This window comes from Emys orbicularis, chromosome 1 (assembly GCF_028017835.1).
Source record: "Emys orbicularis isolate rEmyOrb1 chromosome 1, rEmyOrb1.hap1, whole genome shotgun sequence".
Taxonomy (NCBI): domain Eukaryota; kingdom Metazoa; phylum Chordata; order Testudines; family Emydidae; genus Emys; species Emys orbicularis.
Window position 1 is genome coordinate 6,788,619 of NC_088683.1, and position 15,968 is coordinate 6,804,586.

At 64.9% G+C, this 15,968-nt stretch overlaps 1 protein-coding gene across 1 annotated transcript in view; it reads left to right on the forward strand.

Moving 5' to 3' along the window:
• Window positions 1-5,367: 5,367 nt before the first annotated feature.
• Window positions 5,368-15,968, forward strand: part of CCDC136 (coiled-coil domain containing 136) — a 28,192-nt gene continuing 17,591 nt past the window's right edge. Inside the window, exons 1-3 of the mRNA XM_065423106.1 lie at window positions 5,368-5,404; window positions 11,734-11,937; window positions 13,022-13,096. Of these exons, the coding sequence (XP_065279178.1) occupies window positions 5,368-5,404; window positions 11,734-11,937; window positions 13,022-13,096 (316 nt within the window). The remainder of the gene's footprint in view (window positions 5,405-11,733; window positions 11,938-13,021; window positions 13,097-15,968) is intronic.

A 15,968-nucleotide genomic window follows, 5' to 3' on the forward strand; every position in this document is an offset into this window, starting at 1 on the left:
GCAGCGCGTGGGTATATTGCAACCCGAGCCAGGCCTAGGCCCCCCGGCGAGCCGGGCGGCGGGAGGCACCCTCACGGGGCGCCAGGAGCTGGGATCTCTCCCGCTGGTAAGTGCTCTCGAGACACGGGGGCTAGTGGGGAGAAGTGTGAGCAGAGCCAGGGACCTCAGCAGCTGCAGTATGTCCAGCACCGAGGGGGGACTCAGATCTCATGAGCTGAGCAGCACTGGCGCGACCTAGAGGGAAAATCCGCATGCAGCAAGGAGCTCCATTGCGCTCTTCCCACAGCCAGTACCCCAGGGTGGCACTAGGGGGCGCTGTGCTTCAGGGAGCGGGGTGCAGAGCTCAGTAGGGGGCGCTCCCTAATGCAGACTCTAATACCCCAGTGTGGCACTAGGGGGCGCTGTGCTTCAGGGAGTGGGGTGCAGAGCTCAGTAGGGGGCGCTCCCCCAGTGCAGACCCCAATACCCCAGTGTGGCACTAGGGGGTGTTGTGCTTCAGGGAGCGGGGTTCAGAATTCAGTAGGGGGCGCTCCCTAATGCAGACTCTAATACCCCAGTGTGGCACTAGGGGGCGCTGTGCTTCAGGGAGTGGGGTGCAGAGCTCAGTAGGGGGCGCTCCCCCAGTGCAGACCCCAATACCCCAGTGTGGCACTAGGGGGCGCTGTGCTTCAGGGAGCGGGGTTCAGAGCTCAGTAGGGGGCGCTCCCTAATGCAGACTCTAATACCCCAGTGTGGCACTAGGGGGCGCTGTGCTTCAGGGAGCGGGGTTCAGAGCTCAGTAGGGGGCGCTTCCCCAGTGCAGACCCCAATACCCCAGTGTGGCACTAGGGGGCGCTGTGCAGCAGGGAGTGGGGTGCAGAGCTCAGTAGGGGGCACTCCCCCAGTGCAGACCCCAATACCCCAGTGTGGCACTAGGGGGCGCTGTGTGGCAAGGAGTGGTTTGCAGAGCTCAGTAGGGGGCACTCCCCCAGTGCAGACCCCAATACCCCGGGGTGGCACTAGGGGGCGCTGTGTGGCAAGGAGTGGGCTGCAGAGCTCAGTATGGGAGCAGTCACCCCTCTGCCTCAGTGCTGACCCTAGTGCCCCATTGTGGTGCTAGGGGGTTCCTGAAGGAAGGAAGTGGGGGACTCAGTAGAGGTGCCCCCCAGCTGAGTTGGTGCTAACCCCTGTGCCCAGTGGGCATGATGCTGCAGGGCGCTGTGTGGCTAGACAGGCCACCGTTCAAACGATCCAAGATAAAAACAAGGTCCTGAGCCCAGGGAAGATCCCCTGGCAATTTTTGCAAGGTGCAGGGTGTGAACCCTGATGCCCCGACCAGGTTCCCATTTAGTGATTCCTCTCTTGGGCTAACAAATCGGCTCGTCCAGTTTCAACTGGCTTCTTCTCCACTTCCTGTCGTAGAGCATTGCTGGCCACTGTTTAACAGCGCCACCGTCCCGCCCCAGAGGTGGCTGCATGCCAGCGGGTTAGAGAGGTAGCAATCGGTGAGTGCGGTGTTTGGGGGTCATTTGGCTTGGAAGATGCCACAGCAATGTAAGGTGCATTCTCCTTAACTAACAACACAGACTTCCTTAATTACTGCACTGGGGACTAGAACCGGTCATGAACAGCAGCGTCATGGCAGACTGCCCACCGCCGGACAGAAGGGGAACTGCTCTGCTATGGGTCCTACCAATGGCAATTCTCCTTTAGTTCTGGGGCAGAAGCGGCGGGTTTGGCGGTGCCCCGGAGTCCCAGGCTCGGGGCTCTGGCCCCGCTGGGATCGGAGCCAGGCAGGACTCTGGCGCCGGGTCTCCCCGCAGGGCCACTCTCTGCAGGGCAAGGAGCCTCCTCGGCTTCAGCGCTTCCTGGGTCTGACCTCGGAGCATTCAGCCCCCCGCTCACCCCCTGAGCTCCCCGCAGTGAGTCCACCGGGCTGGGATGCCTGGGGCAGCCTCACCCGCCCCCACAGGGGCCCTGCACCCCCACTCCACAGCCAGCACTGACTCCCAGCCAGCGTGGGGCACAGGAGGTTTATATCCGTTGCCAGGACACAAGAGTATCGGCCATTCTCTGTGCCCAGGCAGCCAGCTGGCATCACACCTGCCCTCTAGGGGTCTCTGCACCAATCACACACCCTTATCCCACCACCTAGACACTCCAGTAACACATGGGGAAACTGAGGCACACAGTCTTCAGAGAAAACATTAAGAACATTCCCACTTTGTCCCAGGGGGTCAGGGGTTGTGAGGTCCCACCCTGCTCTCACTGGGAGTGACTCGGCCGTGCAGCCTGGAAAACGATCAGGCTTTCAGAAGGACGCTAGTTTGGTACAATGTTTTAAGACTTGGCACACGTCTTTGAGCCTACCGGGACCCGAGCTGATGCCAACCTCACTCGGGGCAGCCACAGCGAAGTGTGCTGAATGGCCTGCCCACGGGGGGTCACCCTGCCTTGCTGAGGGGAGCTGGAGCCTCACCCTCCAGTCCTGGCAGGGACGGAGAGCGGGGAGCGAGTTCCAGGCCCGTGAGCTTGGCCGTGGGCTCGCCCTCGCCCGGCTGGGCAGCCGGGAGCTCCAAAGGTTCTTTACCGCGGGCCCGGCTTTGGCAGCCACCTCTCCGGAGCAGCGCCCGGTCTGTGGCGAAACAAAGGGGTTCAAAGAGCAGGCCCAGCTGGGAGGCACCAGGTCTGCGCGGCTGGCAGAGCAGATGCTCAGTGGGGAGCGGCGTGGGGTGCTGGGGAGTTGGGGGGGGGGTTAGCAGGGGCGCTGGGGATCAGGAAGCAGGTGTGATTGAGAGAGTGTGTGTGTGTGTGTGTCTGCTCCATTGCCCTCTGCAGGGCAGACAGTGGCCGACGCACACGGCTCTCTCCAGCTCACTGCACTCTGGGTGCTGCTCCTTTGCTCGGTGCCTCGCGGGCGTGGGGCCGGGTTACTGATGCGCCAGGGGCCTCGCGGGCACTGCCCGCTGCGCGGGGGAAGCAGCGCAGAGCTGGGCCAGGTGGTCCCCGTCGCTGACGGGCTGAGTTGGTTTTTCCAGGCCAGCACTGACCTTTCAGTGCTGGGGGCTGCTGAGCAGTTCGCGGCCATTCCCCACACGGGGGGATTTCTTAGGTCCACCAGCAAGCGCCATGTGATCATTATCAAATGTTTCAGCCCTACAATAACAAACCACAGCACGGAGCCCAGCGCTCCTAGGGGCAACCCTACAATAACAAACCACAGCATGGAGCCCAGGGGTCAGGGGACGAGGAGCAGAGCGTGGTTGGATAGGGGGTGGGAGTCCCAGGGGGGCTGTCAGGGGGCAGGGCTGTGGATAGGGGAGGGGCAGTCAGGGGACAGGGAACAGGGGAGTTGGATGGGGGTGGGGGTCCCGGGAGGGGGCGGTCAGGGGACAAGGAGTGGGGTGGGGGTTGGATGGGTCGGGAGTTCTGAGGGGGGCAGTGAGGGGGCGGGAAGTGGGAGGGGTTGGATAGGGGGCGGTCAGGGGACAAGGAGAAGGGGGGGTGTGACGTTATTGATATAATCTGGGACCATATAGATCATTGTTGCAACCAACGTCCTGTAGTGGCACCCAAATCTTGTATAAAGGGGGTCAAATGGGGTGTCTAAGACAAGGCTATGGTTTACTGGTTATGATTAGGCTGTCTATATGTGTGTATCAATTTTGTAGTTGAAGTTATGAATATTGGCTCTATACTGTCTGTATGGCAAACTTATGCTATGCTTCTGGGTGACATCCCAGACAAGCTGGGATTAGCTCTGCCTAGCCTGCTTGATGGCCCATTAAGGACCATCAGCTACACAATGGACCCATTGAGAGAAGGCAAATATGCCTTGAGACTCAGCAAAGTATGCAGGAACTTGCCCATGTGACTCCAGACTCCATTTTGCTGTAATTTTCCACAGTAAGAACAAAGAGGTGTTCTTACACCTGGAAAAGACTATATAAGGCTGATTCCTCATCTCCATCTTGTCTTCAATCCGGCTTCATACCTCTGGAGGAACTTTGCTACAAGCTGAAGCTTTGAACAAAGGACTGAGGACCCATCCCAGCGGGGGATGTATTCCAGAGACTTGATTTGAACCTGCAGTTTATTCTATCGCTGCTGCAAGCCTGAACCAAGAACTTTGCCATTACTGTATGTAATTGATTCCATTTAACCAATTCTAACTCTCATCTCTATCTTTTTCCTTTTATGAATAAACCTTTAGATTTTAGATTCTAAAGGATTGGCAACAGCGTGATTTGTGGGTAAGATCTGATTTGTATATTGACCTGGGTCTGGGGCTTGGTCCTTTGGGATCAGGAGAACCTTTTTCTTTTACTGGGGTATTGGTTTTCATAACCATTTGTCCCCATAACGAGTGGCACTGGTGGTAATACTGGGAAACTGGAGTGTCTAAGGAGATTGCTTGTGAGACTTGCGGTGAGCCAGTGGGGTGAGACCAAAGTCCTCTTAGTCTGGCTGGTTTGGTTTGCCTTAGAGGTGGAAAAACCCCAGCCTTGGGCTGTAACTGCCCTGTTTGAGCAATTTGTCCTGAGTTGGCACTCTCAGTTGGGTTCCACCAGAACCGCATTGTCACAGGGTGTTGGATGGGTTGGGGGTTCTGAGGGGGGCAATCAGGGGGCAGGAAGTGGAAGGGGTTGGATAGGGGGCGGGGGGGGCAGGCTGTTTGGGGAGGCACAACCTTTCCTACCCGGCCCGCCATACAGTTGTGCAACCGCGATGTGGCCCTCGGGCCAAAAAGTTTGCCCACCCCTGGGCTAATGTGAGTGGCTCCGTATGGGGCCCTCCCCGCTCATTCCGTGATGACACCGGTGTGGCGCTAGGGGGCGCTGTGCGCAGGGGGGCAGGGCAGGGGCTCAGCGGGGCAGCGCAGGGGCTCAGCGGGGGGGGGGCTCTCCCCTGGCAGCCAGTCTGACCCCAGTGCCCCAGAGCAGCTAAGGGGGCAGGGACCCGCCCTCCCGGCCATTCCAGACCAAAGCCCCCAGCCTTCCCCTGGCCCCGCCAGCTGGTCACACCCCAGAGGCGGGTGCATCTCCCCGGGGTGAGCGAACAAGGGGGCGGGGGCCCCGATCCTGCCCTGTCCGCGCCGGGGGATCGCGTGGCCCCCGCCAGGCACCGGGGCTGCCTGTGTGCGTGGGCAGGGCCCAGCGAAGAGTTAAAGCCCCCCCCCCAGCTGGAGCGGAGCAGCCCGGCTCGGCTTGGGGGGGCTCAGCCCCGGCGGGGTGTTCGGGGGGGGGGCGCAGCGTCCTGTCCCCGGGTTCCTCCTGCAGCGGCTCCGCGGGGGCCTGGCTGGAGCCCCGCCCCCAAGCGGGGGGGGACCCTGCTCCGCCCCCGCCCCGGCTCCGGCTCCGCGTCCCCACAGTGGCTCGGGGAGCGGCCATGGCGCAGCAGCCGGGCCGGAGGCAGGAGCGCGCAGGTCAGTGGGGCTGCAGTCGTCCCCCCCCCCGCCGGCCCACCCATCTTTCCATTCCCCCCCCATCTCTCCACCCCCCCCCCCGCCGGACCCTTCACCCCCCTCATCTCTCCATCCCTCCGCTGCTGGGCTGCCCCCCCTGCCCCTCCGCCGGACCCCCCCCCCGCATCCCTCCATCCTCCCCCGCCGGACCCCCCCGCCGGACCCCCCCCCCGCATCCCTCCACCCCCCCCGCCGGACCCTTCACCCCCCTCATCTCTCCATCCCTCCGCTGCTGGGCTGCCCCCCCTGCCCCTCCGCCGGACCCCCCCCCGCATCCCTCCATCCTCCCCCGCCGGACCCCCCCGCCGGACCCCCCCCCGCATCCCTCCACCCCCCCCGCCGGACCCTTCACCCCCCTCATCTCTCCATCCCTCCGCTGCTGGGCTACCCCCCCGCCGGACCGCCCCCCCGCATCCCTCCATCCCCCCCCGCCGGACCTTCACCCCCCCACCTCTCCATCCCTCCGCTGCTGGGCTGCCCCTCCGCCGGACCCCCCCCCCCCGCATCCCTCCATCCTCCCCCGCCGGACCTTCACCCCCCCACCACCTCTCCATCCCTCCGCTGCTGGGCTGCCCCCCCTGCCCCTCCGCGGACCACCCCCCCCGCATCCCTCCATCCCCCCCCGCCGGACCCTTCACCCCCCTCATCTCTCCATCCCTCTGCTGCTGGGCTACCCCCCCGCCGGACCGCCCCCCCGCATCCCTCCATCCCCCCCCGCCGGACCTTCACCCCCCCCCCACCTCTCCATCCCTCCGCTGCTGGGCTGCCCCCCCTGCCCCTCCGCCGGACCCCCCCCCGCATCCCTCCATCCTCCCCCGCCGGACCCCCCCCCCCCGCATCCCTCCACCCCCCCCCGCCGGACCCTTCACCCCCCTCATCTCTCCATCCCTCCGCTGCTGGGCTACCCCCCCGCCGGACCGCCCCCCCGCATCCCTCCATCCCCCCCCGCCGGACCTTCACCCCCCCACCTCTCCATCCCTCCGCTGCTGGGCTGCCCCCCCTGCCCCTCCGCCGGACCCCCCCCCGCATCCCTCCATCCTCCCCCGCCGGACCTTCACCCCCCCACCACCTCTCCATCCCTCCGCTGCTGGGCTGCCCCCCCTGCCCCTCCGCGGACCACCCCCCCCGCATCCCTCCATCCCCCCCCGCCGGACCCTTCACCCCCCTCATCTCTCCATCCCTCTGCTGCTGGGCTACCCCCCCGCCGGACCGCCCCCCTGCATCCCTCCATCCCCCCCCGCCGGACCTTCACCCCCCCCACCTCTCCATCCCTCCGCTGCTGGGCTGCCCCCCCTGCCCCTCCGCCGGACCCCCCCCCCCGCATCCCTCCATCCTCCCCCGCCGGACCTTCACCCCCCCCCCCACCTCTCCATCCCTCCGCTGCTGGGCTGCCCCCCCTGCCCCTCCGCGGACCACCCCCCCCCGCATCCCTCCATCCCCCCCCGCCGGACCCTTCACCCCCCTCATCTCTCCATCCCTCTGCTGCTGGGCTACCCCCCCGCCGGACCGCCCCCCCTGCATCCCTCCATCCCCCCCCCGCCGGACCTTCACCCCCCCCACCTCTCCATCCCTCCGCTGCTGGGCTGCCCCCCCTGCCCCTCCGCCGGACACCCCCCCCGCATCCCTCCATCCTCCCCCGCCGGACCTTCACCCCCCCCCCCCACCTCTCCATCCCTCCGCTGCTGGGCTGCCCCCCCTGCCCCTCCGCGGACCACCCCCCCCGCATCCCTCCATCCCCCCCCGCCGGACCCTTCACCCCCCTCATCTCTCCATCCCTCCGCTGCTGGGCTACCCCCCCGCCGGACCGCCCCCCCACATCCCTCCATCCCTCCCGCATCTCTCCATCCCCCCACGCATTTCTCCACCCACCCCCATCACTCTGCTGCTGGGCTGCCTCCCATGCCTCCCGCGCCGGGCCCTCCACCCCCCCCCCAGTGCCCCACCGTGCAGGGAGGGGATGGGAGTGAGCTGCCTGGCTGGGACCGGGAGCCGGGCTGTGGTGACCTGGGGGGTGTCTGGCTGGGACCGGGCGCCGGGCTGCGGTGACCTGGGGGTGCCTGGCTGGCACCGGGGGCCGGGGTGCCTAGCACGACGCTCTGTCTGGATGGGGCTGCCCTGCCGGCATGGGGATGGGCATTTAGGGGCACCGTGGCTTGGCAGTGTTGGGGGAGGGCTGTGCAGCTCCCCTGGGGGCACATCTGTGCACGTAGCCCTGCGAGGGGATAAGGGCCCACTGCTCGCACTGGCCGAGGGAGCGCTCCTTTAGCTCCGGTGGGAGCAGCCCAGCTGTTTGCTGCAAAGGGACTCAGGTTCTAGTCCTGACTCCCCAGGATGGAGGCCGGGTGCCCCTTGACTACAGCGGGGGGGTATGATGGGGCTCCTGCAGCCGGGCGACTCCCCTCCATCCCTGGGAGCTCAACGCACATTGGCTGCATTCCCTCCCCTCCTCCCCCCCGGGAATGGCACCTGACCCAGTTATGTAATTAACTTGTGGACACAGACAAGGATCTGTCTCTGGGTCTGGGGGGGCGAATGTCCCAGCCCTGCACCCTCCACCCTTCCTTGTAGCCTCCACCCTCCCCAGAGTGACCAGGGCTACCCGAAGGGAGAGGAGATGCTGGAATGGGTCCGTGTGTGGGGCATGGAGGGGCCCCTGTCCAGGAGGGGGTTAGAGCCCTGGAAAATAGACTGTAGGGGAGGATCCTGCACTGGCCCCTGGAGTGGGGGGGACAGGCCAGGCCCCCAGTCTGTGAGCAGAGGCGATGGCACCATGGTGCTCTGTCCTGTCCTGGCATCTGGCATCTGAGCACATGAAGGCGCATTATAGCCATTCAGCCTCAGAATCCCCTGCCCCTGCGAACTCCGGGAAAAGCATCGGTGACAGGATTGGAACCCAGGAGTCCTGGCTTCCAGCCCCCTGCTCTACCCACCAGACCCCACTCCCCTCCCAGAGTTGGGGGCAGAACCCCAGCGCACATGTGTGTTTGGGGGGGGCAGATTGGGGGTGCCAGGGAGCAGTCCCTGAGCTCACACCCCAGATGTGCTGTCACAGCCCAGCAGCGGATGGGGGTGTGGGGGGAGTTGCCCTTTGAGTGCAGCGTCCTGGCTAGGGTCAGCATGGGCTGACGGCTCTCTGGGCTGCCCATTCCCACTGGGGCAGGGGCTGTGCGGGGACGGACCCGGGCTGATTTGCTGCCATCACTTCCCCCTTGCTGGGCAGCAACTCTGCACCAAGAGTCAGCTTGGAAAAGAACGAGGGGATGGACTCGCCCAAGCTCCGCCCAAGATGCAAGCCCCTCCCACTTGGGCCTGAGCGCTGGTTGCGGGTTGCCCAAGATGCAAGCCCCTCCCACTTGGGCCTGAGCGCTGGTTGCTTGGGTACCTGCCATCAGTAGGTTTCAGAGTCAGTGCCCCTGGAGTGGGCTGGTGGCGGTGCCCATTGCTCCGAGCTGTCTGCAGGCACAGGCAGGTGGCACTTCGTCGCCCAGGCTGGGCCCTGCGTGCACCTGCCTCATCTCCCCTCCTTCTGCGACTTTCACTGTCAGCTCCCCAGCTCCCCCCCTCGATTCACTCTCGTCTCTTCCCCTGCTCCAGCCACGCTCTCCCTTCCATGCACAGGGCAGCAGTTTGCAGCCTGTGCAGCCCTTGGCTTTGTATTTCAAGGGGTGAAGGGCCTGGCCAAGAGGGGCATAGCGGGGGGGGGGCTGCAGATCAGGACTGAGGTGCATTGGCAGAGCTGGGGGTGGGGGGAGCCCGGGGCTGGGGTAGCAGGGGACTGCGGGTTGGGAGTGAGGGGCGCCGGCAGAGCTGGGGATGGGGGGAGCCCGGGGCTGGGGTAGCAGGGGACTGCGGGTTGGGAGTGAGGGGCATTGGCAGAGCTGGGGGTGGGGGGAGCCCGGGGCTGGGGTAGCAGGGGACGGCGGGTTGGGAGTGAGGGGCATTGGCAGAGCTGGGGGTGGGGGGAGCCCGGGGCTGGGGTAGCAGGGGACTGTGGGTTGGGAATGAGGGGCGCCGGCAGAGCTGGGGGTGGGGGGAGCCCGGGGCTGGGGTAGCAGGGGACTGCGGGTTGGGAGTGAGGCGCGCCGGCAGAGCTGGGGGTGGGGGGAGCCCGGGGCTGGGGTAGCAGGGGACTGCGGGTTGGGAATGAGGGGCGCCGGCAGAGCTGGGGGTGGGGGGAGCCCGGGGCTGGGGTAGCAGGGGACTGCGGGTTGGGAGTGAGGGGCGCCGGCAGAGCTGGGTGGGGAGCCCGGGGCTGGGGTAGCAGAGGGGCTGCGGGTTGGGAATGAGGGGCGCCGGCAGAGCTGGGGGTGGGGGGAGCCCGGGGCTGGGGTAGCAGAGGGGCTGCGGGTTGGGAATGAGGGGCGCCGGCAGAGCTGGGGGTGGGGGGAGCCCGGGGCTGGGGTAGCAGGGGACTGCGGGTTGGGAATGAGGGGCGCCGGCAGAGCTGGGGGTGGGGGGAGTCCGGGGCTGGGGTAGCAGAGGGGCTGCGGGTTGGGAATGAGGGGCGCCGGCAGAGCTGGGGGTGGGGGGAGCCCGGGGCTGGGGTAGCAGGGGACTGCGGGTTGGGAATGAGGGGCGCCGGCAGAGCTGGGGGTGGGGGGAGCCCGGGGCTGGGGTAGCAGAGGGGCTGCGGGTTGGGAATGAGGGGCGCCGGCAGAGCTGGGGGTGGGGGGAGCCCGGGGCTGGGGTAGCAGAGGGGCTGCGGGTTGGGAATGAGGGGCGCCGGCAGAGCTGGGGGTGGGGGGAGCCCGGGGCTGGGGTAGCAGGGGACTGCGGGTTGGGAATGAGGGGCGCCGGCAGAGCTGGGGGTGGGGGGAGCCCGGGGCTGGGGTAGCAGAGGGGCTGCGGGTTGGGAATGAGGGGCATTGGCAGAGCTGGGGGTGGGGGGAGCCCGGGGCTGGGGTAGCAGAGGGGCTGCGGGTTGGGAATGAGGGGCGCCGGCAGAGCTGGGGGTGGGGGGAGCCCGGGGCTGGGGTAGCAGAGGGGCTGCGGGTTGGGAATGAGGGGCGCCGGCAGAGCTGGGGGTGGGGGGAGCCCGGGGCTGGGGTAGCAGGGGACTGCGGGTTGGGAATGAGGGGCGCCGGCAGAGCTGGGGGTGGGGGGAGCCCGGGGCTGGGGTAGCAGAGGGGCTGCGGGTTGGGAATGAGGGGCATTGGCAGAGCTGGGGGTGGGGGGAGCCTGGGGCTGGGGTAGCAGAGGGACTGCGGGTTGGGAGTGAGGGGCGCCGGCAGAGCTGGGGGGGGAGCCCGGGGCTGCGGGTCAGGAGTGAGGGGCGCTGGCAGAGTTGGAGGGTGGTGGTGGGGGAAACGTCGACTTGTTGGGCATCCCAACCCCCTGCCCCTCCCCCGAGCACACTCCGGGGGGGGGGGGGGGTCCAAGCCTCCCCCAGGGGCCCAGCCAGTAGGTGGCAAAGGTGAAATTCCCGCAGGTTCTGGCAGCTGATGTCTCTGGGTGCCCCTCGGTTGTCATGGGAACGGGAGCGTAATTGACAGCGGGGGCCCAGTGCAAAAAATAGATCAGTGTTAAAAATAGCCAAGAGGCTAGTGGGGGGCGAGAGGCTGAATGAACCAGCCCAGATTCCTGCCCCCCCACGGTGCCCCTGTCGGGCTGGGTCTGATTGACAGTGCGGGGGAGGCTGCCTGAACGCATGGGGCGGGCACACTTGCTTCGTGCCCCTAGAGGGGTGTCCTGGCCCACAGGTGTGGGGAGCTCGGTGTCCCCCAGTGGGCCCCGCTGCCAGGCCAGGTGGGCATCTCGAAGGGTGAGCTCTGTTGGGGGGGTGGGTTGCGTGTGTCTATGAGAGCCTCGCTACCACTGCCCGGCTCTGCCCAGCCCGGCTCTGGGTGTCGGCTCAGCCCAGGGCTGCAGTAACGGCGGGTAGGAGGGTGCAGGATGGACCTGGGGGGCAGAGCTGGGTGGGGCACCCAGGACTGGGGTCAACTCTGGATGGACCTCAGGAGGGGGCCACCCCCCTTTTCATCCGTGTGGCTGCCTGTGGGCCCGATTCCGCCCGCTACCATCAGGTGGAGCCAGTGGGTCACATGCGGCGGGGCGGAAGCTGCTTCTCCAGCCGGGCCAGGGTGGCCTTTGCCCCTCCACACTGCAACGGCTCAGAGGTTTGTCTCTGCCGAGGGCTCAGAGGCCAGGCACCTGGCTGGCATGGGAGGGGGTGGCCTGGCTCCCTGGTGCAGAGGGCACTGGTGCAAGCCGTGACCCGGGGGACAAGCAGCGAGTGCATTTCGAGGGGCTGGAGGCCAGCGGCAGGTGGCTCATGCAGCGTTCCTTGCCAGGTGATGTGGATGCCCCGGACCCAGAGGAAGAAGAGGAGGAGGATGTGGGGAACGTGGGCTCCATGGAAGAGGACGAGAAAGAGCTGGACCTGACGGACCAGGAGATGGAAGACCTGAGGGCCCAGCTGCTGCAGCTGCTGGAGGAGCTGGAGGAGACGCGGGAGCTGGCAGTGAAGCACGAGGACGACTCGCTGGAGCTACAAGGTAAGGGCGGCACGCACTGGCTCGGGGCCACGCGGAGTCGTGTGAGCAGGAGAGCACAGGAAGGTGACCTGTGTGCACAGGGCGTCAGCTCTCGTGAACTCCTGGCACGGGCTGTGGCACGGTGCATGTTCACAGAATCATATAGACCTCAGGAGGTCGTCTAGTCCAACCCCCTGCTCAAAGCAGGACCAACCCCAACTAAATCATCCATGCCAGGGCTTTGTCAAGCCTGACCTTGAAAACCTCTAAGGAAGGAGATTCCACCACCTCCCTTGGGAACCTATTCCAGTGCTTCACCACCCTCCTAGTGAAAAAGTTTTTCCTAATATCCAACTTAGACCCCACTGCAACTTGAGACCATTGCTCCTTGTTCTGTCATCTGCCACCATTGAGAACAGTCTAGATCCATCCTCTTTGGAACCCCCTTTCAGGTAGTTGAAGGCTGCTATCAAATCCCCCCTCATTCTTCTCTTCTGCAGACTAAACAAGCCCAGTTCCCTCAGCCTCTCCTCGTAAGTCATGTGCTCCAGCCCCCTAATCATTTTCGTTGCCCTCCGCTGGACTCTCTCCAATATGTCCACATCCCTTCTGTAGCGGGGGGCCCAAAACTGGACGCAATACTCCAGGTGTGGCCTCACCAGGTCTCTGTCATGTTCTCTCAAGTCCCCATGCATGGGGCGCCAGGGGGTCTTGTGATCTCTCGTGAGCACTGTGGGGCACGGGGGGCTTGTGCTTGCACAGGTTCCTATGCACGGCTCCCTCGGTGCCATGTGCTTTCCCATTCCCTTGGGTGGGCTGGGGTCCACGCAGGACTCCCAGCCCCTCCAGCGAGGGGCCCAGAGATCCAGCTGTCCTTGTCCTTCCCATGTCTCTTCGGCCTCTCTCCAGACGCTCGCTCGCAGGGCGGCTGGGGGTGATTCTCCCTCTCCCCTGTGGAGTGTCAGCTGGACTCATGTCCCCCAGGGACGTCCCTCCCTGTGCACCGTGGCCCAGCTGAGGCCCTGGGGGCCTGCAGCCCCGTCCCTCTGATCAGCATGGCAGGGCCTCCGCGCGCTCTCTGCTGACCTCGCCCTCTCTGCTGCAGGCTTGTTGGAGGACGAGCGACTGGCCAGCGCCCGGCAGGCCGAGATCTTCACCAAACAGATCCAGAGGCTTCAAGGTAACCCCCCGCCCCCCTTGCCCAGCAGTGAGCTCCACAGGTTAATTATTGCCCGTGCTGGGGATAAAACGGTTTCCTTTGCTTCCTGGTCACTTTACTGGCATGCCGTGGTGCGCTTGTTCCCAAACCTGGATATTTAGCACTGGTGTATTGGCCGGGGCCTTCCCTGAGCGAATGGCCTTTCACATGTCTTGCCTTCCATAGTGTTCTGACTCGCCTGGAAATTAGACGGTGCCGTGGCTGGCGATGGGCTCATTCGACAGACAGACAGACAGTTAATCCCAATGTCTTGGCCAAATTCCAACTCAGGCAATTCCATTCTCGTTCCTTCCATCCCCTTGAAACAAGATTCCCCGTCGCTTCCTGTCCTGAACGGCTAGGCAGCGTTGCTGTGTTCCTTTGAGCAGCTGCCAGGCCCCGGCCCAGCAGTGGCCGCCCATCACTGCTTGGCCGGGTGATCAGTCGGTTTTGCGGTTCTCTTTCAGGATCATTTAACCCGTGGGGCAGGGCTGCTTGCCGGCTCCCCATCGGGCGGCTGCCACTGGCCTCCAAAGTGTTTGGAGACAGTCGGTCACGAGCCAGTGCGAGAAACGGGGCCTTTCCCCGCTCTGGGGCCACGCCCCGGGCTCCCCGATGGCCCCTGCTCCCAGGCACACGCAGCGCCCCCTAGGGGTGTCAGCTCAGAGGGCTCAGGGGAGGCACGGCTGAGCCATCTGCTGCTGCTCTAAACAAAGGCTCGTAAGACAGGGGACCAGTGCCCCAGAAAGCTCAGGGGGCTGTATACTAGCTAGTTCGGCGCAAAGGGCAATACCCCATGCATCCAGCTCTACCCCACCCCCTACAGCAGGCCTGTGGGGCCTTCCTCGGGCTTGTGGGGGCCCAGACTGCCAGTTATCACTTGGGGCAGGCCTTGGGGCTGCTCTGATCTGTGCTGGTGGCTTACATGGATTAAAAACTGTCTAAGTGCTAGGGCTCGCCCTGCTCGCCGTGTGGTAGCCACGTTGGTGCCAGGGTATTCGAGAGACGAGGGGGGGAAGGGAACGTCTTTTAGCGGAGCCCTGCTGACGTGGACAAGCTTCGGGTTTCCCCAAACTCTTCTCTAGGGCGGGGAAGGGAACTAGAGCAGGCGAGTGAAATACAAGGTTGGCCATATCAGGCAGGCGGGGCTCACGCCTGGGACGGCCTGGCCCAGCTTGTATTTCGCTGGGACGCTCTGGTTCCCTTCCCCAGACCTCAGGAGGCGCTCGGGGGAGCTCAGAAGCTTGTCTGGGCCACTAACGAAAGAAAACAAATGCCCCCCCCCCCCCCCCCCCCGTGACTCGGGTCTCCCGCTGTAGGTGTAAACGGGGAGCCAGCGGTGACGGGGTGTTTCCAGTGGGCTCCTGGCCCTGTGCTATTTCATTAATGACCCGGGAGGAAACAGTCACTCCTCCCTGGCAGTTTGCAGAGGGCCCAGAGACGGGGAGCAGGGGGGCGAAGAGGACAGGTCAGAGACATGGAGCAAGCTGGGTTACTGGGCACAAGTGCATTTCAATACAGCCGAAGTGGGGTCCCCTGCGTCCAGGGCCCCCCCTCATGGCCAGGGGTGGCTCTGCAGTGCCCTATTAGTTCCTTCCAAACTCCACCAGGGACTGCCTCGCACTCCCCCCAGCCCTTTGCTCCGGAAGGAACCGCAGAGTCCCAGGACGGGCCCCTGGTGTGAGCCTCCCCTCGGGTCCTCCCACGCTTTCCCTGCCTGCGGCCTCACGAGGGGAACCCCAGAGCTCAGGCCTTTCGGCTGGAGCGTGCCCATGCCCGGCAGTCTCCAATTCACCCTGCCCCAGGCCCTCCTGCTTTGGCTGGAGCCAGATTCCTGGCCTAAGGGTCCAACCCCCTCGTGTCAGGGTCTTCTGCCCTGCACTCCAGCCACCTGCTGCCCTTCATAGGAATCGCCCGATCCAGCCCAGGGGTGCCTTGGTAGTTCAGCTAGCCCCAGATCCGTCCACCCGTAAGGGGCAAGTCGCCCTGGTACGGGGTGAGGCTGTGTCCAGAAGGGCTCATGCGATCCTTGGATGCAGAAGTAGGCGCAGGGAGGATAAATTACGTCTGTGTTTGGCACTGGTGCGGCCGCGGCTGGAATCCTGGGTCCTGCTCTGGAGTCTACAATTCAAGAGGATATTGAGAAATTGGAGAGGGGCCAGCAAAGAAGCAGGAGAATGATAAAGGATCGGAGGAGCGGTTCTCAACTGGGGTTACTGTTTGCCAGAAGCTGGGAATGGGCGACAGGGGATGGATCACTTGATGATTCCCTGTTCTGTTCATTCCCTCTGGGGCATCGGCATTGGCCCCTGTCGGAAGACAGGATATTGGGCTAGATGGACCTTTGGTCTGACCCAGTAGGGCCTGTCAGGGAGTCCCCGGGCGATGCTCCCTACGAAGCCAGGCAGGACTCTGGGGAGTCTCCTCTCTCGGAGCAGACTGGCTCCAGGGCAAAAAGCTTCCACAGCTTCCACCTTCCTGGGTCTGACCTCGGAGCATTCAGCATCCTCTGCCCCTCCGTGCGCTTCCCGCAGCGAGTCCGCCCGGGCGGGGCTCCTGGGGAAGCCAGAGGGCCCTGCCCCCCAACTCCGCAGTCAGACGTGACTCTCAGCCAGCCGGGAACACAGAAGGTTGATTAGATGACAGGAACAGAGTCTAAAACAGAGCTTGTAGGTACAGAGAACGACCCCTCAGTCAGGTCCATCTTGGGGGGTAGGGAGCCCAGATCCCGGTTCTGGGCCTCCCTCCGTTTCCCCAGCCAGATCTCAACTGACCCCCCCCCTCCAGCCCCTCCTCTGGCCTTTGTCTCTTTCCCGGGCCAGGAGGTCACCTGATCACCTGATCTCTTTGTTCT